The 26,987-nt window shown below is 39.3% G+C and overlaps 1 protein-coding gene across 1 annotated transcript; it reads left to right on the top strand.

The window, feature by feature from the left end:
- Positions 1 to 5,009: 5,009 nt before the first annotated feature.
- On the top strand, positions 5,010 to 25,655 carry ntf3 (neurotrophin 3). Its single transcript, XM_077498784.1, has 2 exons — positions 5,010 to 5,151; positions 24,091 to 25,655. The coding sequence occupies exons 1-2, from the start codon at positions 5,134 to 5,136 to the stop codon at positions 24,952 to 24,954; spliced, it is 882 nt and encodes a 293-aa protein (XP_077354910.1). The 5' UTR covers positions 5,010 to 5,133; the 3' UTR covers positions 24,955 to 25,655.
- The last annotated feature ends 1,332 nt before the right edge of the window (positions 25,656 to 26,987 follow it).

Raw genomic sequence — 26,987 nt, 5'->3', positions numbered from 1 at the left:
CGTTTACGCCTTCGCACGTCAACTGTTATTTTCAACAGTTTCAATTCGGTGACAGGTCAGACATGCTGAAGTTAACGCATTGACTGCCATTGACGGCTATAGTCGTCCAATGATTCATTTGAACTGGGCTGGCATTGAATGAGTTAGGAGTCAACACAATGAGTAGATTCTGAACTTTAAATACGATTTGTGGCAAATTTGACACATTCTGATTTGTATAGTGATAAAATTATCCAGAATACAGAAGTATGAAAATAAAAATACCATTGTGATCAAGAGGGAGTTTAAAACTGTCCCGACAACTGTATGTACCCACCAAGCAGCCCATTGAATAGAGATACAATGCTGCCATCTGCTGGCCATCGTTAGTGGCTGTTTTTGATTCCACAACCCATTGACCAGGCAGCGCTGCACTTGGATGTTGCACTTCCCATTGATAAAAAAAAACAAAAATTAGTTGACGTCATTTAACATTTATGGTGGCATCCATCGTGATTTTACTCATCGTTATGAAACGTTTTTGGCGGTCAAAGAGTTAAATGCAAATTTGGAGGTTGTCTTAAAGCTGGCCTGTGAGGAAATTGACCAGCAGGTTATTTTTTGTGTGCAAAACACTAAATTAGGGAGTGATTCCAGTTGTGTGAATCCTTACCAATAATAATTATAACTCATTAGGACTCACTCTAATTTCAAATTATTCCTGCGCGAACTTGTGGTCTCCTCAGTGGACAAACTTTTGCCACCCTTTTTCTCTCTCAACTGTGTCTAAAACACGTCACTGATGACTTTGGTGATCTGGCGGCTTTTGGAGGGAGTTATTCTGTTGGGTGTTATATCTGCCATACACATTTTGTCATTATGATTCATGGATTTTTAATGAATACATTTCATCATTTTCATATTAAACAGTAAGTGCCCTCACCCCTCGTGGAAATCTGCCAACAAACACCAGCAATAACCACAGCCGTCGACCATATTTGGTCATTTCTCATCATCACCTGCAGCACTGTTACACCTTCTCTCCATCCACGATTCCTTCCTCACTCTTCTATCTGCCAGATAGAGTGTGGGATAAATAATGCAATGTTCCGCTCTGATAATCATCGACGCGTTTCCTCTGAAAAATGGAGCAAAGAACCTCCACGCCTCAGAACCAAACTCAAGTTCGCCATCCTCTGCTCGCTCTTTTGCGTTCACCGCAAACATGTTCCCCATTAATTCGTGTTTGCATTTGTCGTCATATGCTGCGGTGCGGCTACAGGTGTGGTATTCACGTGGCTGTTTAATTATCCGAGGCATGTTATACACAACGCATGACATAAACAATGTCCTGAACAATTACTGTGGTTTACAGCTACAATTGGAAGTGTGTTTGCTGTTACTAGCCGCCATTGTTCTCGATGCCTATTTCACAGTGCAAACAAAGACGGACGCGATTTAATCTCACGTACGAGACGAGGAATTTTCTGCGCAAACAATTTGAACCTGGTTTGCGTAATTGTGCCTCTTGTTTGTGTTCTCGTCAGGTAATATTTAGTCTGCCAGGAACACCCTGCTCTTCTTGTTTAAATTTCACGGACGTATCCAACTGAAAGGAATTTATTCGTTGGTCTCTATTACACATTTCTTTACGAGAGGCCGCCTATAGTTGGGATACTTGATACTTGGCTATAAGTTGTCAGACGGACTGTTCCGGGATGAGTTTTATTGTCAGATGTGAGTTTATGTGCTTGGTTGTCAACTGCAAAACACTGGTGAATAAAGAAACTGGAAATTTGACTCGTCTCTTCATTCACTCCCAGCCATTTTCACAGAAGCAATCCCGTTCGCTCCCGGCTGTTTTACTGGATTTTGACTGATTTTGCAAGGCCCACAGAATATTGTGTTCTATGGCTATAAAAGCATGGAACCTATCAAAAGAAAGATTAACGTCTCTTCTTTTATCAGAAAAAAAAGTATGTTTCTATCTGTTTTCGTTTTGCAGCAATTAGCATTAGAAGAGAGCTAAGTTTCATCAGTTTTCACAAATCTATTTAAAATTGTAAGTAATTGAGCTTTTTTTCTTCATGGCCCTGGTTGATCTCCTTTGCTCTGCTGCCACCTGCTGGCCGTTTGTGTAATAACTACCATTTCTGCAACCGTTCTTTGCAGTTGAGAGGCTGCATCAAAGCCTTTTGTATGGTCTAGAATTAAAAAAAAAAAAGTATAAATACGTCTTTGGGACACTTAGAACATTAAAAAAAAACGTATTTACACTTTATTGGAAGTAAATGAGTTAAAAGTGTGTCCACCTGCTATTTGCATGCATCTGGTTGTCATCAGGCTGACTCTTCTTTCTGGTAAGGGCAGCTGAGCGAGATTCTAGCAAACAGCAGGATCGAGCATTTAAAATTAAAAGTATTAGAATGACCGATTCACGGAGGATCATTCAGACTGAAAGGGATCTGTTCCACCAACTCAAATGAACTGCTACAGTCCACTTTAAAGAAATGCATGGTGGACCATCGCACCAAGGAAAGTTGTTCAACAGAACAATACGGTTGGAATCATAAAGGCAAAAGACAATTTGCAGCAAGTAAAATTGAAATGATCAACTCTGCTAACATCACCCCACTCTTCATCTTTTCTGAGTCATAGTTTCATCCGTCAGCTGACTTGCCTTTTCTTGTCCTCTCCCACTTAATTCATCCATGTAAAACTTTCTGCCTCCGCCTTGCTGCTTGCATATTTGATGATTTCACTTTGGTCCAGAAAAATAATTACTCAGCTTGGCGTCATGCGGGGAGCCCGAGGGGCTGCGTGAAGAAAAGCATCGCCATTGTGGACATTAAAAATGCAACACCCGCTACAGTGATGACGCTGAAAAACGGGACACTTGAACAGGGAGCCCTCGTGATGTATGAAGTATGATGAATGCTTTATCATGGAGGGAAAAACAACAATGTAAAGTATGGCCCTCCATTTCCTGACAAGAGAAAATTTGTAGTGCATTTGTATCAGTGCATGTTGACATAATGAGGCTTCAAAGTACTACATCTTGTTCTTGTTCAAAGTTAGCCTTGCCACAAGGATCATTTCAATCAAAGATTAACTGTATAAAAAGTCCAGTTCAAGACTACATTGAGTTTCCCTTTTGTATGATTTTTTTTCTTCTTCTTGAGAGCACTTACAGATCCGTCATTGGAACACTTCCATATGTCAGTTAAGTGCCAAAAGAAATCATTGAATAACATCCGTCTGTCCATCAACACCCTACCCATTATCAGACAGATCACATCAGGCCTAAAAAAAAAAAAACATTTACCAGATGTTTCTGGTGAGATTGATCGGCGACAGACAGGAGCGACCAGATGTGCAGCAAACTCTTGCAACTTCGCCAGGTCAGTTTTGATGCGTTTTGATGCTAAATGGCTGAAAGAGCCTGTTTCAATAAATACAAGAGCTCAAAACACGCGTAAACGCTGTCAAATCCGTTGCAGGACCCGCCTCCACAATAGCTTCTTCCTAGCCACTGTAAGACTAGTGGCACAAGACATTAAAGAGGGCAAGATGTATCGTAGAATATAACATCTCTTTTACACTTTTCACTTGACTTATATTTGTTACGGTTATGAGGTGGAGAAGAGATTTATGGACCCAAATGAGAGGAGACTGATCAGACAGAGGAAATGAGTAACGTAGGGTGATTTATTGACAAGTGACGTGACAGAACTGGACGAGACTGGATTTGACGTGACAGAACTGGACGAGACTGGATTTGACGTGACAGAACTGGACGAGACTGGATTTGACGTGACAGAACTGGACGAGACTGGATTTGACGTGACAGAACTGGACGAGACTGGATTTGACGTGACGGAACTGGACGAGACTGGATTTGATGTGACGGAACTGGACGAGACTGGATTTGATGTGACAGAACTGGACGAGACTGGATTTGATGTGACAGAACTGGACGAGACTGGATTTGATGTGACAGAACTGGACGAGACTGGACTTAACGTGACGGAACTGGACGTGACTGGACTTGACAGAACTGGACGAGACTGGACTTGATGTGACAGAACTGGACGTGACTGGACTTGATGTGACAGAACTGGACGTGACTGGACTTGACTTGATGTGACAGAACTGGACGTGACTGGACCTGACTGGACAGAACTGTACGAGACTGGATTTGATGTGATAGAACTGGGCGTGACTGGATTTGACATAACAGAACTGGATGAGACTAGATTTGATGTGACAAAACTGGACGAGACTGGACTTGACGTGACAGAACTGGACGTGACAGCCAACCGCAGTGTTTGCCAATACGTGCAATTTAAATGTGTAATTTAATTTTTAGGACTCTTATTATTATCACCTCGCACATGTTTTTAGGATACTATTCGTCTTACAAACGTGTCTACATGTGTAGCTATTAAATATGTTTTTAGCTGTATTTGTTTCCCGTTTCATCCTTACCTAGTTATTTTTTGACTCAAAGAAAACACACGAATTCCAATGTGCTTATCCTGCTAAGAATTTGTGCAAATGGTGAATAAAGTCTATTCTATTCTCTATTTTATTCAAATCGAGCAGCAGCAGTTTTGCATGTGTGATGCTAAAAGAAAAGAAAAAAAAAAAAAAGAAAAGAAATGAAGTCGCATCTTCTGCTATCAAAATAGACAATTTGGGATCATCTTTGACATCTCATTTTCATATTGGCCAGAGGACTTAACGCTCTGTCAAAAGAATCACTGACATAAAATGAATTGAAAAAGTCGTTCAACACAACATGATCAAAAATACCTCTCCAAATTAGTTTTGCGCGCACCGGCTGCGTGCATTTGCAGCGACGTGCACCGAGAGCCATCTGTCCTGCATCAGAGAGAGTGTAGTGTGTAGATTATGTTGGAAGGGGTGAGAAAGGGGGGAAGGGGGAGGGCGGGGGAGAGAGTTAGAGAGTTAGAGAGCGAGAATTACGCACACCCTGATCCTCTCCTTCCGACCAGAAGCAGTGTGGCGGTGGCGGTGTGCAGACACTCTGCGGCCCTCCTCAGTGAGAGAGAGAAGTTTTCGCCAAAGGATTCTGTCCAAGAATTAAATCATCTTCATGTCGACTCTGTTGGATACTAACCGGCCGATGCTATGGTTACCTTTATTACGGTAGGAGGACAAAACTTTTTCTGACTCACTTCAAATGACTAAATGCCAGTTAGGAAGTGTTCATGTGTGCATTTCAAAAAGCGTTTGAATGAACTGAACCTGGCACCAAAGGCGGGTTTAAAAGCTCTGAAGGGCTGCCGAGTAAATATTTACCTTTTGTACAACACACGTTATGTGATGCATTTCAAAGCTGGTTTCCTCCAATACAAAGCCACATAACACGAATGAGACTATGCAGGGAGGAGAGATTGCGCAGGTCTTTGTGCAGGTAGAGGGTTGGGTTTCTTTAAGTTGCGCATAAATATTGTGAGAGTCCCCTGGAGCTGTGTGGAAAGGCGTGTGGACGTGTTCAAGGGAGTGGAACTCGCTGATGTGGTTGAGCTTGTATTTTTGGAAATATGAAGCCTATTCAAGTTGTTCTTATATGCGCTTGACACTTGAAAACACGACATGCTTCAGAATACCTGGAAGAATTAAGTATATCTGAAATATGTTTGGTTTTTTTTTGCAAAAGTTACATTATTTATTTATTTTTTTTAACACATAAACCATTAGACCATAATCCTCCACTCTTGTAACAGCTTTTTTTGTACTTGACGTTTATTACTCCTTCACTTACTTACATAAAAGTTTATTATAAACTGAAAGGAGGACCAATTTTAGCTGTAAAAAGTATAGCAAAGTGAACTTCTCTCTAGATAGCTTAAATGTGCATTTAAGGATACTAGTGTTTGTATGGGTAAAGTATGTCTGGATTTGCAACATATTGACGTGCAGGTCCGGTAAATAATTCTGCACGTTTCTATGCATTAAAGGCGGGTTTATTTGTACAGTAAGTTATCGTCTATTGAATGTAATGTGTTAATGCGATCCAAATGGTCAGCTAAAACTCCAAATTTTGTCTCATATTTGGTTCCCCAACAGGCATCCACGCTGCTCCAGAGCATCACTATCATGTGCGCTTGTCGTGTTCACGACTGCAACGGATTTACGACAGATCTCTAATTTCCTGTGTGCATGTGCAAGTCAATAAAAAGGGTCTTAATCGTAATGTGTTTAAATTAAAAGCAAATTAATTTCAATATTATTTTCCCTCTATAGCTGCTTCTTTTGCGCTTTACCGTTGGTGAAGTATGCGAAGTGCACAGTGAAGGAACCGGAAAAATATCATGTATGGAGGCACTTCACTGCACCGGTCTTGACAATTTGGGTTAGGCAGGTGTGATCGTTTTGTTGCTGACAGTCTACTGGAGTGCGTGTCCGCGCGCAGGGGCTGTTGAACAACTGTTGCAGCGGCCGATTGGACGCCGTCCCAACAGTGCCATGCAGACGCACAGCAAAGTGAGGAATTAGGGAGTCAGGGAGAGGGAGACGAAGGCATGCGCCAGTGCCGTGTCTACTTTATAGGCCCTTAAAAAGGCCATCCACTGCACCACAGGGCCAAGTCTTTGGGCAGTTGCGTGCCAGTGGGAAAACAGCTGCAGCAATTCAGTTTAACAATCTTCGTTGGAGGCAGGGGAAAGATGACAATTGTAGAGGGTGTGAACAGACCATTAATTAGATAAAGGGTATAAAAAAAAAAAAGCCTCCCAGGGACATGCCACTAATCATTACTTTAATAACAATTGTTATTATTCTGTGCTTAATAGAAACAAAGAAGATGCGGCCATTAAAAATGAATGAGTAACAATGAGTGAGGGAGGACGACTTTACTTTTATAGAATATCTCCATGAAATGAGGCACTGGTCTTAATAGCTTCATTTGAAGGAAGCATTCTGGCAGTGTTTGTCATTCATGACGTTGCACCAGAAACACGGATGATAAGGTATTTAAATTTTGTTCATATTTGTCTGTGACACCTTGATAAGACCGACAGACAAAAATGAGAAAAAGTACATAATTTGTTCTCCATGAATCCAACTACTTAAAGAGGAAGTCAACCTTAAACATATTTTGACAGTAATATGTTATATGTGACATCACTAGTCTAAACATGACATTCTAATTAATATTACATTTGTGGAATACGAGTTATGAAGCAAAATTCTGCCGTTTTTATCCATCTCAGGGGTCGGCCATTTTGCCACTTGTTGTCGACTGAAGATGACATCACAGTTGCTCAGGTTTCAGTAAATCTTGGTGAATAATCTTTTATTGACCTTAATTGAATCGGGGTTTTTTTTGTGCCTTATGTTATTTTGTTTGTTTTCATTGTTTAGCTTCTTTTTTGTTTTTGTTTTGTTTTTTCATGTATAATTGTTGATTGATTTTTGATGTAAATAAGATGGAAACTTAGAATTGATGTTTGTTATGTTGCGAATGTTAAATGCAAAGTTTCAATACAAAATAATGAAAAAAACAAAACAAAAAAAACCAAAACAATCATAGCTCAGGTTCAGAAAGATGAGCTGTGATTGGCTATTGCCTGAGTTCTGCGCAACTGTGATGTCATCTTCAGTTGACAAGAAGTGGCAAAATGGCTGCCCCTGAGATGGATACAAATATTTGGATTTTGAAAAATTGGGTAGTTTTTTTTTTGTTTTTTTGTTTTTTTTTTTAAATCATGGTTAGGTTAAAACTAATAAATTCATAAAAAAAAAAAAGTCTGCATATACAATGAGAACGCCTTGTTCTGAGGAAAAAGTAGATTTGAGATCAAATAGATCGGAATCTGGACGACGCAAAACAAAATCATGTGGAGTCCAGATTTTACGCTGCTCCAGAGAGGTGGATGATGTGATGTAAGTACCAGCCGTGGTGCTGAACTGGATTTGATTCACAACGAGAAGAAGAATTTTCCGTTAATGTTTTTTAATTTTTTTTTTTCCTCTTCCGTGATATCACTGCCAGGATTCACTCAAGGTTGAGGAAACTGTAAACACTTTCAGGATTCTGGAGAATCAGAATCAACTTTATTGTTGAATTGGAAGCATTTGCCTTAGTGCTTTCAACGTGTATATTTTGTATATTATTACAATTGATTTGTGCCAATCAATTGTTGGAAGACATCGGCTGTGCTTGGATCAAGTTGGGTTCTTTCATCTTATGTGGTTGCAATCTTCAGAGCCCCGCTGGCCCCGTGATAGTTTATCCTTTTAGCAGAGTGTTTATATGCGGCACATTCTTATGGCTTGTACACACAAAGACAACATAAGGCGTTTGATTAGGCGCATGCCGTACAACTTCCTCTCCCTCTCACACGGCACGATGGACTAAAACATGAGTGAGTTATTGCTTTGTGCTTTTGGCTTCACACAATAGAAATACAACAAAGAAAAACTCCAACAGTAAAAAGTGAATAACGAGCAATTTAGCGTCCCCAATTTTGTTGTATTGATTTTGACGGACAGGAAAAGCAGATAGAGATCAAGTGTTCCCGAAGTGAGGTTGTGCTTTCCCAGAAATTCAGTCAGATGCCTGCTGGCCCCTCTTCTTTCTGCCTGTTTTGACCTGCTAATCTTTCTCCTGTCTGAAATAATTGATTTTATCTCCCTCACTTTCACTGCACCCATATTTATGAACCTCATTTTTTTTTTCTTTTTACGACCCCATTTTTTAACATCCACAACACATTCATCTTCAAAACGTGGACTCTGCAACTTGCTGATAAGAGCAGTGACCGTCGAAATGATGCAGATAGAAACGATCGCACAAATGAACTCCTGAATCCTTTAGTATGCGCCACCTCTCCCTTTGAAGCGTCCATCCATTTTCCATACCGCGAGCAGCTGCATACCATTTGACTTTGAGCGAAAGGTTGACTACACCATGAAAACAATTGCCGTATTTTCCGCACTATAAGGCACCTTCTTTTTTCAAAAGCTGACCATGCGCCTTATAATCCAGTGCGCCTTATATATGGATCAATATTGAGCCGCAACAGGTGTCATTGTCAAGACGCTATCGGTGACCCTGCACGATCAGTGACGCGCATGCGCAGAAGATCCCGCCATCTAATACTAATACTTTACCTCAGAGAAAATAAAACATCTGTTTATTCATTTTGGGAGTGAATGGAGTTGTCAGAAAGCTGGTTTGTAATCTATTAATAAAGTTTGACTGACCTATCAGACGGTTTTGTTGACATTCCATTTAGCGCAGCACCATCTAATGGATGCATAACGTAACCCCAGCCTCTACTGTAGCGCCTTATATATGGAAAAAGTTTTAAAATATGTCATTCATTGAAGGTGCGCCTTATAATACGGTGCACGTTATAGTGCGGAAAATACGGTACTAGATTGTGACGAGTGACTGTTTTGTTTTTTTCAAGGCCGCTCAAGCTCACCTGTTTTCTAGGTTTGGTCATGTGACATTCACAAGCTGAGCTGTGATTGGTTACCTGAGCCCTTGTGATGTCATTTTTCAGTCAACAGCAAGTTACAAAATGTGTTTTTAAAGGTACTAATTGTACATGAAAAATAATTTAAGTATGAAATTAATTATAGGCAAAATATTAACATTTTATTACTATAATGGGCTAAATACATTATGTATCCCTTTAATTTTAAACATAAATAACTAACAGATTTGTTTAAAAATCATAACAAAAATTGGAGGGAGCTTCCAGGTTCATTAGCATGTGTTAAGCTAATTAAAAACTATAAGCAAGTATACAGTTGCCTGAAGTTTTCCGAAATTTCAACATCATTTACAATTTTTTTTTATTCTTATTTTTAGAAATAAAGTGTAGGGAGGTCCTAGTGTCAGCATCATTTTTTTTTTGCTCTCTTTGATGATGCAATGTTAATGGTTGAACAAACACGCATGAATAATTTGGTGGTAAAAGTTTTGACATTAGACGCCCGCAGGTGATGTACGGTGACGTGAGTCAGACTAGTGGCCACTTTGATATTGGATCTGACAGATGTTCTCATGGCCAGCGGGCACAACTCGCTGCCCAGTGTGTCAACCACGCAAATGCGCACACACACACACACCTAATCCTTGCTTGTCCTGCCATTTGGTTTTAACCCTAACCTTAAAATAAAACTAATCCTAACTTTAATCTCTGCAATAAAGCTAAATATTGAAACCTAAATGTGACGCTTATAGAACTCAGGGCCCAGTTTACTCTCGATGTTACTTGCTGGTTTGTTAATTGGAATATTAAAACATATTCAGCCATGGGGGAAAAACAAATTAATCCTGTTAAGCTTCCAGCTGACGATTTTCTTCATTTTCTTATAAATTTGAATGTCTGGCACCACTAAAAGTGTACCAAGTGACTAAACATGGAATGCCTTAAAGCACTATTTTTGGCAGTCAAAGTAAACTTACAATTGGCTACAAAACTGGCTACCAACTGCCAAACAAAGGTGAGAAGGATCTGTTAATTGAAGTTTTCTGTCTCAATTATACTTGGTTCATGGATTTCACTTCGTCTGTGATTTCGGAGATTGAAATTAATTGAGCAAATGAACAATTTCAGTACTATATCTACCGTACTGTACATATATCATATGCATTTGGTGGTGTCGAATGGATTGTGATGATAATGTATTACATGCTGATGGCATCTCTCTTTTTAGGTCTTATGTTGCCTTCATGTGGTATCCAAAATTATGGTAAATACCACGTTGAGTCGTATTTTCCACTGGACAACCAGGAATTCATTTTGATACCCGAGTTTCCGAGTTGAGAGAATGATTCAAGTTTCAACGTGGCGGAGAGCACAGAAGTGAATGGCCAGAAATAGTAACACTTGTAAGGGCGTTATCGGCCGCTAGCATGTTTGTAACAAACGAGGTGTGGTGGTGGACCCAAATGTAGGGAAGCACGGCGAAGAGGCAAATAATGAGGTCAATAAGAAGTTGAATGAACAAAAACAAGGAGACAAAAATGAGCTACAAACTAAGAAACAAAAACAACAAAGTCCAAAAGGGTAAAACGACATGGAACAAAACTGGCAGTATGACATGAGGAAAATGACAATGAATCGACGCAGACAGAGGGGAGACACGAGACTAAATACACAAACACTAATTAACACAACAAGACACAGCTGAGCAAGGCACAAGTGGCAGATGGTGCTGATTGGTTGACACATTAGGAAGGGCAGCTCAAAACACAGGTGGACATAATGTTTGACAAGACTAGGGAGGAAAACAAAACGAAACAAAACAAAACACAGATTACGGATTAAATTTAAAGAAACACGAGGATAAAGACAAATCCCAAACTAAACCTGAACCATGACAAAAGTAAAACAAAATCTAACCAAACCACGACGTCTTACAATCTACACAATTACGTAGCATACACAATTCAATATCCTGTCCTTTACAACTCATTATTTGCCGTAATTGTTCACTTTTACGAACAAAGAGTACATCAGCTTCCATGTGTATTTTTTTGTTTGCTACAGCAACAAAAGCACATGAACAGAACTGTCGTTCCCAAGTGGTAAGGCCCATCTCTCCCATAGCACGTGAAGACAGGATTAGTGTGCACAGTATACGTAGAGTCTGGTTAGTGTCCACTCGAAGTTAGTATAGTAGTTAACAACCTGGAATAAATACTAATGGATCCACGCAGACCCTAATGTGCATCTGCCCACTCAGCTCCATTTTATGAGTCAGTGGGAGAACAAAGTCAAAGTCAGACTAGTGTGGTCCCAGTGGAGAGTGGGATGCAAAGAATTGGACAGACATGTGCAAATAATCTTTTTTTTTTTTTTTTGTCTTACAGCTTACATTGTGTCAGGAGGACACATTAAATGATACGCTGTTTGTTTCAACTGACATGGTGTTCCCACTGGGCGGCTACATACTGTATGGTTTTGGCTTTCTATCACGGGGGAGTGTTTTTGCGCTCCGATCCGACATGCGGATGCTGCTTTGTACTCTGGATGAGAAATGTTCACGGTGACGTTTTCTACTGACTGCAGCTGCAAGCCAACAGACACAGTTAATGCCATTAAATGAAGTTATCGTGTGTTCGACAATGTCTAAGTTTAACCTCTAATCGTACATGGGGGGGGGGGAAATCCTTTGACTAGTGACTCTTTGGTCCGGTGCCAGCCTGCCAGGGATGGTCACATTGATGTCGTGATTCAAGGGCAGTGAAGAGAGTTTTAAATTGAAAGTTGATATGACAAAGGCTTGGATCGTTCACGAAAAGAGATACAATGCTTCCATCTGCTGGCCATAGTTAGTGATTTTGATTCCACAACCCATTGACCAGGCAGCGCTGCACTTAGATGTTGCAATGAGAAAAAAAATAAAATAAAATCTTAGTTGACGTCATTTAACGTTTATGGCGGCATACGTCGTGATTTTACTGATCGTTATTAAACGTTTTTGGCGGTCAAAAATATAAAAAAATATAAAAAATATATAACATGGCTGATATTAATCGATTAGGGTTACACAGAAAAAACAGCAAGTGAAATTGAGCTTATATGGCCAATATTTTTCTCTTAATATCTCATCAGGGATCACAAGTTGAGGACAGCGAGTGCCAGGAAGAACAATGTCACCGCAGCTTGACTCATCATGAGGCGTTTTTAAAAGCGGAAATTTGGCCACGAACTTCTATTGTTGTTTTGAGGTGAATCATGCGCGTTCAGTGCAGCATGCTCTTCTACCAACTCTTTTGATTATGATCGAAGGGCCACAATGAACAATTGCTAATATAATTCCCACTAATTTGATCTTTTTAATGCGATTGTTTGCTTCCACTAAGTACACTGTCGCCCTTCTTAGAGTTGGGGGACCTCGGGACTTTCTTGAGGAACAGGCTGTGACATCAACGAATATATTTGCCACGCTGAGGTTTCAGCTTTTTACACCAATTTTAATATGGCAAAAATAAAACCCAAGTAAAATTTGAGTTTCTAAAATGACGATTTTATTTACCGGTATAACGGGGGAGGAACAAATCCAAACCTATCCCGTGAAATTTGGCCCACTTTTCTTCACACATTTGTTTAAGCTACTAATATTGGCAATTAAAATGACTTAAATCAATCTCAATTGGATTTACGTCTGAATTTTGTCGAGGTCTTGAAGTAGCAGAGCAGCCCCAGACCATCACATTGTCACCACCCGGTTTGACTGCAGGCATGTTGATCTTTTGATAAAAAATAAAATAAAATAAAAAATAAAAAAATCAGGAAAATCCCTTAAATTTAATTCAGCAAGAATGCAACGCAAAATTTCAGGCCAATCCCTACTCGCTCCAAATATAAGCAGTTAAAAAAAAAAAAAAAAGGAAAAAAAATAAAAAAATAAAAGTGAAGTTCATACACTTGAATTATATTAATTCAAGCATTACATTGATGCTACTTGAGTTTGTCCTCGGTCACTGGTCACCGTGTCCAGATGATTAACAAGCGCAGTAGCTGTCGACAATAAAAATACTACCGATACGCGCACACACATACAAACGAGGAAGGACGTTCAAAGCCACTGTAGAGCCTTACAAGTCTATTCTTGTGTTGGTGATTCCATTAGGCTTGACACTGGATTAACTTCCCTGATCTCTGAGGGCCATTTGCTTATAATACTGAATCAACTGTACTCGCCCTGTTTTATACACACAGCTTGCTTGAAATCCAACAATCTCTGACTGTGAGTGCAGACCGTTCTATTAGCCGAGTGTGATCGGAGAAGCTGTCAATCCAGTCGGATTCGCTGCTGCCAAATGTCGTACTTTTGTAGCATAACACTTGCGGAGGGTCTTTTGTTGTGTTCTGGTGAATGTTTTTCGCAATTGGGCATCATGAAAACCATCTTACAGTTGCCAGAGGACACATTCCTCTATGCTTAGAATGCTATAAATCTAAAGGCATTCAATATTCAAACATTTCACTTGTGCAAAGAACCAAAATTCTATTGCTAAAGTGATGTCAACCTTTTCCAAATCACAATTGACAAGGCAGGTCAGCTATCCAAGTTTGGACAATGGTAATGCAAGTCACCATGGCGTACCAAACTGCAGCACATTTGACTGTGAAAAATGTTCTCTCCTCATTTAAACTCATCAAACACACTACATGGCTCATTTGATCATTATCTAAATTGCAATGACTTCTACAAGAGCAATAACTTTTTTTATGATTGGAAAAAAAAATAATTTGATAAAATCTTGCCAGCTAATTGTGGCGTGATCATAAAATGGCCAGTTGGCGGGCTGCACAAACTTTTTCCATGACAAGGGCCATTCGCAATAAATAATAGTATCATCACATTAATCTCAAAAAGGATCACTTCTGATTATTCTATGAAATAACTACCTACATTCAGATGAGCCTTAAAATCATTAATTTGTTGCTTCATTACATGCATTTTTTTTTACAGCGAAAATAAGATGCTTTAAATTGCATATTGTGCACAATCCTGTTGTGTCTTGTTTGGTCTCTTAAGTAAAGGAGAGTTAGCCACATGTATGCTTTTGTCTTGAGCAATTAATAAGTTAGAGGAACTAAAATGTTGGTAGGACTGCTCGATTATGAAGAAAATATTAATCATGGTTCATTTGGTGGTAACTGAAATCACAATTAGGACAATCGTATGGTGTTTTTGGTGCAAAACAAGAAAATGTTTAAGCGTAAACAATATTAAGACAAATAAGTTTAAGTTTCTTTTGGACCAAACAAGAGTTATTTAATTTATTATTTTTAAATGTAAAAAATAAATAAATGAATAAATAAATAAAGTACAAATATATATACACATTTAAACAACTCAAAATAAGTATTAATAATCTTTTATTTTTGTTTACGATTTTGCCAGTTTTGTAATTGGGGAATGTAATTGGGGCCCGAGCAGCGACCGCTGAAGTCCTTATTGGAATAGGAATTGTTATTATTCTTCTCCGCAAAAATTGGAGCATTGTCCTGCTACGTTTGAGCTATGGCTACGAAAATTGGGTGACACGTGTAGCACCCCGAGACGAACAGAAAAGACTTTGGTAGCCGTACCCTAAAATGAACAGGAAGTAAAGTATGAGTATGTCAAATTTTGACCCGTTTTTGCACATTTAATGGGTTCACACTTTTGCCACCTTGTCCTAGATGGTTAACACCTGTTTAACTTCAAACTTGGGCTGTTATTTCGGGAGGGGAGGGGTGGAGTGGTGGAGGATGACGCCATGTGACTCCCCGCGGAGTAGCGGACATGTGGCGTTGTGCTAGCATTAGCCTGTGGTGTTAGCTAGCGTACGACATTGCATGCATGAGCTGCTAACTTTCCACAGTTGGGATGCTGCAGCTATGCTTTGGGGCAGAGGTGGCAGTCGCGAGTAAACAGAGCTACAAAAATTTGGAGGCATATGTAACAGCCCATGACGTACAAAAAAATATTTTTGCTAAACCGAACAGGAAGTCCCCCAGAGGACCATCAAATTTTACGCTTCAAAATTCCTTCTTAGTGAAACATTCCCAGTTGTATGTTTCAACTAGAGCTATGAACATTTGAAGGCATATGGAACAACCCTTGACATACCAAAAAAATAAAAAATAAAAAAAATAAAAAATAAATACTTTGGAGCCATATGCTAAACCTAACAGGAAGTCTACCATTTTGGTTTACTTTGGAATTTGTTGAAATTGTTTTGTCCGTTTTATAGTTTAACAAATTCCTCCTACAGAATTTATCCAACAGTCTTCAAACTTGGATGAAAATTTGGAGGCATATGTAACAGCCCTCAACGTACAAAAAATGTTTTTGGACTAATATGCTAAACATAAAAAGAATTCCACCATCTTGTTTTCATTTTCTTTGGAATTTGTTGCCATTTCTGGCCGTTTTATGGGGTCATATTTTAACAAACTCCACCTAAAGAATTTATCTGATCGTCTTTAAAGTTGTCGAGTTTCATCTTAAGATGTTGAAGATGAAAAGTTATCGAAAGCTTTTTATTTCAGTGCGCTGTTTCCTTGGCGATGCGCCGCTTGTACAGAAAAATTATGCTGTTTTTGAGGGTCTAAACATGGGTGAAAAATCATGAAAGTTCCCCCCCACACATCAGACCTGTCCTGAACATCAACATTTTATAGATTCTTTGTGCAATTTTCAATACGTACAGTGGGCTCCACAAAATTTTTATGAAACACTTATTTTTTTATTTTATTTTTTACATTTGACCTACATTTTGAAAATTGTCTAAAACCAACAAAAACGTATGCTAGCCATATGTTAATATTGTTGTCCTTTTGCTATTTTATATATGTATTGAACAGTTAAATAAGACTTTTGAGTTGAGGTCTATTGCTGAGTCCTGATTGGTTGTTACCTGAGCAACTGTGATATGTTCCTTTAATATTTTTAAAATGGGAAAATTAGGCCCACAAATTATAACTTGTAGAAGCTGAGGTGTAATATCTTCAGACATTTCAAGTGTGGTCAATATAGCAGCAGTAGAGGTCTCCAGCAACATGGTAATTGACCCCAAAAAAAAAAAAAAAAAAAAAGTGTCTGCTACTATGCTTCAAGTCAGCTGTTGCTACCACAAACACGCTGACGTCACCTTCCCATCACGTAGGTGAGAGCACTCACACCTGTGAATAACCAGCGATGCTCGCTTTCACAAACGCCTCTAAAACTAGTTTTGTCACGGCATAATGGCGGGATGATGACTCACCTGCCTAAAGGCTGTAAAACATTCATTGAAATTCCCTCTTACCGTTGGAATTTTGCCCTTCCCCTTTAAGTGAGCTTGACAACATCGGGGCTGCAGGGAGGAGGAAGATAACTCAAGACACTCAATACAGTCTCATTAGATCTGTATCAAATTCTGCCTTCAAAACATCATTATCAGCTCTGATGATTGTCATAACCCATGTGAACCACTGTTTACCAATACACAAGTGTGCTGACCTCTGCATCCGCTTGTTAATCCTTTCTAGGCCCAATTTAGCCTGTGCTGATTGCGATGATGATTAGGTGGATAAAAAGTTGGCAGGAAAATGAGCCGCAGACTTGACATTTTTTAGTGCATAAACATCTGGAGTCAACCGGTCAGCATTAGCACTCACATGTTGCCGGGTGAAAATCCCTGGGGAGGATTTGCTGCTTTGGCACACTGTCCTCTAAAGCTCTGACACTAAGTGCACCGCCTGTCCTATCGATTAGTCATTGACCGATGTGTTGTTTTTTCAAGGCCGATACAGATTCCGATTATTAGTAGTCAAGGAGACCGAGAATTGATATTTCAAGCCGATATTCATTTTCAGTAAAAGAGAAAATATTATTGTCAAAATTTTAAAAATGAGCTTTTCTTTTAATCTTAAACATACCAAGAATTGGTAGCTCAGTTTAAAAATTCTAACAAAAATTGCAGGGAGCTTCCAGCATCATTAGCATGTGTTATGCAAAATTAAAATCTAAGCAAGTGAATTTCTACTGAAGATGAAGTTTTCCAAATTAAAATAATTTATTAATTTTATTTAGTTTTTTGTTGTTTTTTTAAATAAAAAGTAAAGGAACTTGAATTCCCAGTGTCAGCATTTTTTTTGTTTTGTATAAAGTGGAAATTTAAATAAATCCATAAATGAAAATTTCCCTGTAACTCACTGAGCGAAAAATGTTAATTTGGGGTTTTCGTCAGGGTTCATAAAAGGTTTCAAAAGATCTTCGCAGACAGTAAAAATTGTCTGAACATGTTGGAAATGGATTTGTGAAAAGTAAAAACTGTCTGTGAACATCTTACAAATCCTGATGAAAACCCTAAATTTCGCTACGTTCGCAAGCATTCAGAGATACCGACTTTATCGACCTTCAGATTAGTAAAAATGGCCGACGGAGATATTTGTCAAAATGCCAAATATCGGCACCAATAATCGGTCTATCCCTACTATCCATATTAGCTGCGAGATTCAGTCCTCCTCAAACAACCATAAATAGCTTTGTTTTCTTAATTAAGATCAGGAAAAAAAAAAAAATATATATATATATATATATATATATATATATAAACCGTAGTGCCTGTCCATCAGAAAATTAACCAAACTAAAAAATAATTTCAGTTAATGCCCATTAGCCTGAGGACTACCATTAAAAGGCCAGGCGGTGATGCAAATTACTTCTCCAGTAAGTCTTTTATTTGGACTCTTAAGTCCCAAGTTTATTTCCACTGCGCTGTGTTATGGCACTTAAATAAGCAATTTATAATTCACAGCTCTGCCTAATGTAATATCAAGATGGGAACGCTCATATAAACACGAGGCTGCCGCTGAGTGCTCTCTTGTGCGTCTGCACTCCTCGCCGCTACATGCAACAATTAATCACTAATTAGTTTACAGCTCCTTACCTTTACAGCCTGGCAGCCAAAACACAAGCTAAATCACTTTGCCCTTACCATCGGGTCAGCGCAGCGTTGACCTTACCTGCACGCTGGAGAGATAGCCAGAGCAAAGCTGCAACAGGTTAAGTGCTACAGTCACAATATTTGCCTGACATATAGATTTGTTAAGACTATGCAATCATATGACAACATAGCACAATAAATTGAGGAGAAATGGACATGTTTGTGTATGTGTGCTAGAAACGGTGCAAGGCATTTAATTAGGTCGGAACTTTCACAGTGAATGATCCGTTGCTTGGTACTGGAGGCAAAATTAAGAGTTTTTTTTTTTTTTTTTAATGTCTATCATATGACCCGCATAGCTTCCAGATACTACAAACTACCGGTAACATGTTAAAGAGATCTTGTGACAATGGAAGGGTGAATTGATGCCATGTTGGAATGCTGAGTCACAGCTACATCATCGTTCTAAAACTATATATTTTTTTTTTTAACTCTATCGTGTACAGACATTTTCGACGTATTGTGGGTGGGTCTGGAATGTATCCCGCAGCATAAAAGGGTCCTTAAATGTGCCGTACATAAAAACAAGTGATTGTTGGTGAGCGGAGGAAGGAACTTAAACACTCACCGACACACAAACTCATTGGCAGCAGGTCAAATCTACATTTGGCTTTCAATCAGAGTGACAAAGCTCTTGCACTCACTTTAAAAACTGTACACACAAGAGTTCACCTGGAGGATCATGTCACTTGTGAACACACAGTACCTGGGGCCAAACGACTTGTGAACGTAGCTATCAATCCATCTTTTGCTTTCTCTCGATGTGACATCTATGACAAGGAGAATGAGTATGTTCAAAGCCGTACATTCAACTCCAGCAGACAAGAGTTCAAAAATCTAAATATGCTAACACACAGCCTGTTTGCTAACACAGCAGTAAACGGCAGTGAGATTGCAGAGCATGGGCGTATTTCACGAAGCAGGTTTAGTGAGAAACTTGGGTTAAGAAACCCTGAAAAGTGGGAAACTCGTTTCAGAAAGGGAGGTAACTGAAACCAGAGGATAAGCGGGAATTCTAGCCTGAAAGAAAAAAAAAAAAAAAAAAAAAGTCATTTAAGCTCTCGGTCAGTTACCATAGTAACATGGTCCATCACCTTAACCTGATCGGTAGCAGTATATTATCGTATCTTGAGCTTCATATCATTATAGTAGCGTACCTTTCCTCCATCCCGTCGGGGTGCTCTGATGGCAATGGTTGTCCAAGCAGAAGAGCTTATCCCAAAATCACACACTCGACACTTCAATCAGAACCTGAAAAACAAACACCACTCTATAATATTCTACTTTATCAAAACATACATTGAAGAACGTAAAAATCAAGCAGTTTTTGCCACATTTTTTGCAACAGTTCCGTGAACTTGTGCCCAATATAATACAGAAATACATGGAGATGGTTGCTCCTCTGTGACCTGAAATGATTTTTGTCACTTTGTCGCAGATAATGAAAAAAAATACTGTTATATAAACTGTATGTGTTGCTCCACGGCATGTGTTCAATTATTGATTACGTAAAAGGTTTATATCACCCCAACACTGATGCCATTTGGAGTGTTGTTTGTTAACATTGCACTAAACAGACTATATTAAGGAAAAATGAAAACATGTATTTATATTTTTTTATGCTTAAATTTGACAGTAAGATTCAACTGGGAGTCGCAAACTGCTTGACAGCCCCTTTTATGCTAAACTGCTACCATAAAGCATCTTTGCGATGAACTTTTACATGTATTGTCAGCAATCATGTGACTAATGAATATTTATGGCCTCACAAAACGTTTGAATGAGTCACTTTGTCATTAACAACATGCATGAAGATGAATCATCAGCATAAAATATTGTTTAATCAAGCATCAAATCCATTCATCATAGCATCCATGAACGTTTTACCGAAGAACCCGTCGACAAACCAGCCATCCATATAAAACAGATTTACTTCAATGTTACTGATTATTATGTTGACAAAACACTCCACGTAATCTTTCCCCTCCATCACTTTGGTCCTAAAACAAATCAAAACATCCTCCTCCGCAGCTTGATGAGAAAAGATGATAAGTACTTGGCATTGCATGGAATAAAAGAGCGGTTGTGCGGTTAAAGCAGACACCTTTTAAAAAAAAAAGGACTCATCAAGCCCTGGCATGCCTTGAAACATCTGCTTTGCATCTTAGTGACAACGAAAGTGGGAGGGAAAACAAACAAACAAAAACGTGTTTCGTCAGGATATTTACAGAAACATAAACACTTGTTGATGATCATCATCATCTCCCTCTTTTTTTTTTTTTTTTCGATCCACTTTGTACAACCTCAGTGTGTCATCTGACTTGAGATATTTTTTCTCTTATTTGCTTGTCGGATTTGCTTCATTTAGCCTTTAAAAGAAGACATCTGCACAAATGACTTTCAATTGTCATCGACGATAAAATGGCCTGGATCACTGGCGAGAGAAAAACGCCAGAAGAACACGGAGCCAGAACTAATTACGGGTATAATAAAAATCACATGAAGCGCTGTGGTGGGGCGAAACAAAGCCCCCCGAAACCCAGCATTCCAGATCTGCCCGGTTTTATCTCCACCACAAAACCATCTGAATGTCACATGAAAAATAAACTGTCCTTGAGCAACTTTCATAGGAGCTTGATGACTTCTTTTTTTTTTGTAAGCATTGCATGCTGTTTACTACTTCAAGGACAGCATTTTAGAGGCGGTCCTTATGTCAATTAATGACTTGACCTTAAAATAACCTGATCTTCAGAATCCTTTGGAATGTATGTCGGTTTGTAATGAGATAGATAGCAACTATGTTGTTGCCATCGTAACCCATGCTCACCTACTTTAGTGGTCTTGCCAGAAAAACAATTATGTTGTTCTGTATCTTATTTCCATTTAGGGCTGGGAAAAAAAAAAAAAAAAAGAAAAAAAAAAGTCGACTTTAAAAATGGGTCGACTGGAAAATTTTAAGTCGACGCTCCGCCCAGAACCATGTTAGCGCCGTCGGCGTCCATGTTTCACTCGAACAGTATTTACATGTATTAGTTATGATTAGGTCCTCACTGGTTACAATACTTTATCTCTTGCTTGCGTTATTTTGCCATGAACACCCGGAACGACAAATTCTTGGCCTGCCGCGAATACCACGATTGCTTATAGACATTTACAAGCGTATATGAATCACACAAACGTGCACGACCAGTTCGCTGCGGCGGCGTGATGGCCGTTTTGTCGAGGAGTCAAAACACATTTCACCGGGAGTTAGCTTAGCGCTTATTACCGCAAAATCACGGCAACGTAGACAAATTTTTTTTCCATTTTTCTACTCACCGTGACATAATAACCCTCGATGGTGAATTGGTGATTACAAACACGGCTTGAATAGCAAAGCCACACACATCTTGGTCACGAAAGAAGAACTTATTCCCCTCGGCGTGACAAAATAACAGTGATCAGTTGCTGGTCACGGCAGAAAACAAAACCACCATCGCATGTTTTAATGACCATACCACACTGAAATGAAGGGAAGGGCATGAAGAAGTTGAAGATCACCGTGTGCGTGCGTGCCACAGTTATACTGTAAATTGAAGACTATTATTATACAGGAAATATAAGGAACAATGGGTATTTATATCCAGATTATCCACTCAATTCAACGCATGTTCATAATTTGCGGCCTCAAAATAAATAAATAAATAACGTCAATAAGTCGTTAGTGACAGCCCTACTTCCATTGCAAACAATTTCAGTTGGTACTTTTTATGCTTCATAAACAAATAAAATGGAGACTTTTTTTCCCCCAACTGCACATAAAACCCTGATAACCTGACTTGACACTGAGCACAACTTTGCAAAACTCTGACCTCTTGTGAATGTGAGGAATTCTCTTTTTGACTCCCTGAGGCTTCAGATGCTTCCTCTTGCCCGAACCTGCCACTGGAGTAACTTACAGGATGTACACAATGCATTTACTCTTCGCGGAAAGCGACGCGACCACAATCAGGAGGCAAAGTTTTGGAATACTAATGCATGTATCTCGTCACCTAAACGTTTACTGGCGAGAAATCACGGGAGAAAGGTCCATAATTAAGATGTTAAATTAAAAGGAAACAAAGTTCCAAGTTAATCTGCCTGAAGTCAAACATGTAAACATTGCTGTGAAAACGCCTGTCATTAATAGAATAACAGGACACAATTAATCACTTCAATGAGGATGAGCAACTGTTCGGGGTTGTTTTGTTATTTTATAAACAGACACATACGAGTGATTTATATCATATCAGAAGATTATACTGCAGCAAGATAAATGTATTGCCAACTGCCAGTACATTAATCTTCCAGGGAAACTATAATGAACATTTAATGTTGCATAATATACATTAAAAGGCGGACTTGAGTGTGTGGGGAAGGGGAAAGAAAATGCATGTACACGTGATGTCAAGAGAATTCAAAAGTTTTGACCATAACAGCTGTATAGCCTTTAAAAATAAAAATAAAAAATAATAATAATAATAATAATAATTAAAAAAAAAAAAAAAAAAAACATATCAATGAGCCCCATAGGGGATCATAAAGATTAGACTCCGGGGCAATGGACTGATGGAGCAATGGAAAATGTCATTGGGGGAAAGAAGCAACTTTGGCTAACTTCACTGTAACCAATCTTGTGTGTAACTAAATAGAATGCATGGCAACAAGGGCAGCGTGTGCGTAAGTACAGGGATGGTGTAACAGGGGTGCATAAAGTTTTTTTTTCAATTTGTGGCTCTGAAGTGTTGGGTTCTAAAGTTGTTGTTTTTTTTTGTTTTGTTTTTTTTAAGTATTTTTTCCCTCTTACTATATCAATGCTGCTTTTATTAAATCATCTCTTTCTCATACTTATTTTTTTAGCATGCAATACAAATGTTTGCATGTTTGCCAGAATTTTTGGCATTGTAGATATTACCTTGGTTACATAAATTATATTTACTTTTTTTTTTAGGGGGTCAAGAGTTCAGTATAATTAAGTGAGGTCAAATAGAAAAAAATAATATAATTACTTATTTTATATTGGTAATCAATTCGTTTTTAACATTTACTTAATAAGCAATGGCTATAACTTAATTACAATAACTACACATTACTACATTACAGTAAGGAACTTTAGAATTACATTTGCATGTAAATGTTACTTAATTCTGTTGAGTGTGACATGCTTGATATTGAGGAGTAGAATTTACATAGTTGCGAGGTTTTTTTTTTTTCTTTTTTCAGTGTACTGTGTACCATGTGCACATCTAAGAGAATTGAAAGATTCTTTTGGAATAAACAGCTTTCCTTTAAAGAGGAAATGAGGAAGATTGGAGCCTGGGGTTTTGACTCCTCGCGCTAATTTGTAACAGAAACAAGCATGTGTCATTGAAAAAACACATCGCCTCTTTGACATCGCGTTAACAGTGCAGAAATTGTTTGTCGGTTGACATAACGTTTCAAGAAATATTCAAAGAGCAAAACAAATTCATTATCGGACGTGACTCTTGAGTGTCACTAAGTTTCTTCATCTTCAGAAGAAAAAAAGGCCGACGGATGGTAACGTAACCCCTTGTGGTGACAGCAGGTCTTGAAAGTCAGTCTCAAACTTTCTGTCTGTGTCTTTTTAGATCTTACAGGTGAATCTAGTGATGTCCATCCTGCTCTATGTGATGGTCCTCGTGTACCTCTATGGTATCCAGGCAACCAACATGGACAACAGTCGCCAGGGGCAACAACAGCAGCAGCAACAGCCCCCCAGTCCGGACCCTTTAAACTCGCTCATCATCCAGCTTCTCCAGGCTGACCTGACCAGGGGGAAGAACCGGAGCCAGCACGGCAAAAGCAGAGACACGGAGCACCGGGACGCGCTGCCGCCCCTCCTCGGTGCCACCGGCGACGCGGAGCAGTGGGGGGAGGCGGGCCGGAGCGGCGAAAGCAGCGCCAGCGTGGACGAGGGCGAGGTGATGATGTTGAACTCGGACCTGCTGAGGCAGCACAAGCGCTTTAATTCCCCCCGGGTGCTGCTGAGTGACCGGGCGCCGCTGCAACCGCCGCCGCTCTACATGGCTGACGACTTTGTGAGCGGCGGACTGGACGGCGGAACGACCGGGAACAAGACCCGGAAGAAGCGCTACACTCAACACAAGAGCTACCGAGGGGAGTACTCGGTGTGCGACAGTGAGAGCCAGTGGGTGACTGATAAAACTCAGGCGGTGGATACGAGGGGGACCCCTGTCACCGTTTTGGACAAAATTAAAACCAGCGCGGCGCAGGATATTAAACAATACTTTTACGAGACGCGCTGTCGGACCCCTCGGCCCTTTAAGGGAGGCTGCAGGGGCATTGACGACAAGAACTGGAACTCGCAATGTAAGACGACGCAGACTTACGTGCGGGCGCTGACGCAGGTTCGCAATTCAGTAGGCTGGAGGTGGATACGCATCGATACTTCCTGTGTTTGCGCACTGTCCAGGAAACGTCACAGGACGTAAACATGGCGGCTGGAATTCTACGTTCCAATTCCGGTGCGGTGCGGGATTACGCACAAATGACACATCTGCTGAAGAAAACGTGGGTCCATTTCAAGAATTGTCATGCTGCAAATCCACACGTTGCTCTTTTGGAGAGAACTCAAATGAGTCAGTGTTTGAAGGGGAAATGTGTATATATAAATTATTTAAATTATATGAAATGCATGTAGTTCATACATGTTCATCTAAATATATATGTATGAATATATTTGTGTTATTTATTGAAAAAAAAAATGCCTGCTTCCAAAGGAACAAAAATCTATCTGAAAAAGAATGAACGACAATGGACTTGTGTTGAGACTCCAAGGCCGAGCGGGGCTGCAAAGGTGCTTCACACTGACTTATTATGTGCCTTGACCAGTGTGGCTGCATAGCAAAGTGGGACACATATACATAATAATTTCCACAAATGTAAAAAAGCTGCAAACTATCGGCAACGGCTTTCAGATTTGATTGGGCACACATACAATAAATTCAAAATTGTCCAAACCACGTCTTCAAACAATTCATTCCGTGATGCTTTAGACAAAGTAAATCCAGAAATTGCTGTCAGTGGATGAAGTGATGATAACAAAACAAAGTTGTTCTATTGTCTACACTGATGCCTCTCGTCACGAAACGGATATCACAAGCAATATGTTATTTTCTTTTAATAAAACTTTTTGGGAAATATTCCACAAACAAAGACATGATGCTGTATATTGTTTGTGAATCATTTTCAGTCCTGGAGTTTCAGGGCTCAGACTGGCCCACTTTAGTTTACATTTGAATGAACACATAATTTTACAGTTTGTGTATCAATATAAAATAGATGAGCATTCCCACCAATGATATTCATATCACATTTGATCAAAAATGTATTCAACATACAAGAACGTAAAACGGGCAACAAAAAGGACAAAAATAAACCAATAAGCCACTATACATTAAACAGATTAAAACATTTTACATTTCTCATGACACACTTACCACATGGAGTTGAACTCGTAAGATTAAGGCAGCTAACACTGTACTTCCTGTTAGTACTCTTATTTTGAAATGTGTTCTCACCACTTCTGGTGCACACTACTGAGCTGACGCTAACTTGGAGAGCAACGGTATTCGTAGAAGGCTTTCCCATCATGCTTTGTTGCTCTTTAACACTTGTGATTGTGTTTTGCCTCTTTTATGTTATTTTTTGTACAGACATGGTTTAATATAGTTATATTTTTTTTGTTTCTATTAGTATGTTTAAAACAGTGGGGAAAAGTTTTTTTGCAACATGGCTCTGTTTGATCTCTTATACTCTTCTGCCACCTGCTGGCTGTTTTTGTAATAACTACCATTGCTTCAAGCGTTTTCCTCAGTTCCGAGGCTGCATCAAAGCCTTCTGTATGCTCTAGCATAAAATACATAAAAACGTATAAATACGTCTTTGGGAGCAAATTAGTTAAATTATTGTAACTTGGTGAAACGCTTAGTTACAGTTGACAATGAGGCAGTCAACATAAGATGATATGGATTCTTTTTAGTTGCACTTTTGAGAAAAAAAAAAAAAAAAATGTGTGGGCTCCCGCCTGCCGATTCACGGCCCGAAATATAGGACGGCCCACCGGGAATTGTCCCGCCCCTCTAGGTGGCCCAGTCCGGACCTGGGTGTGAGTATGTACCGCATTTCTTCACCACCAGTTCCTTTAAATTTGATTTGCAGACAATAATAACAATAATAATAATAATAATAATAATAATAATAATGTAAACTTTCACGACAAAATTGGGATTGCTTGTGAAAATACATGTCTGGAATCAATTTGGGCTCCAGCATTATTTTTCAGTGGATGCAGTCAGTTTAGATTCCGTTCATGACATAAAACATCCCAATTTTCACACATGGAAATGAAGGCCCACAGGCAAAAGGGTAACTGACCGCTGCTGCCGATCACACAAAGTCAAACAGTGCGGCCAATTCACAAGTCCGCTCAATAGTCGTCTATTCTGCTCTCACATCAGATGAT

Source organism: Festucalex cinctus, chromosome 16, assembly GCF_051991245.1.
Source record: "Festucalex cinctus isolate MCC-2025b chromosome 16, RoL_Fcin_1.0, whole genome shotgun sequence".
In the NCBI taxonomy this organism is placed as follows: Eukaryota; Metazoa; Chordata; class Actinopteri; order Syngnathiformes; family Syngnathidae; genus Festucalex; species Festucalex cinctus.
Note: the sequence above shows the minus strand (reverse complement) of the source record. Positions and strands in the feature narration are given on the sequence as shown.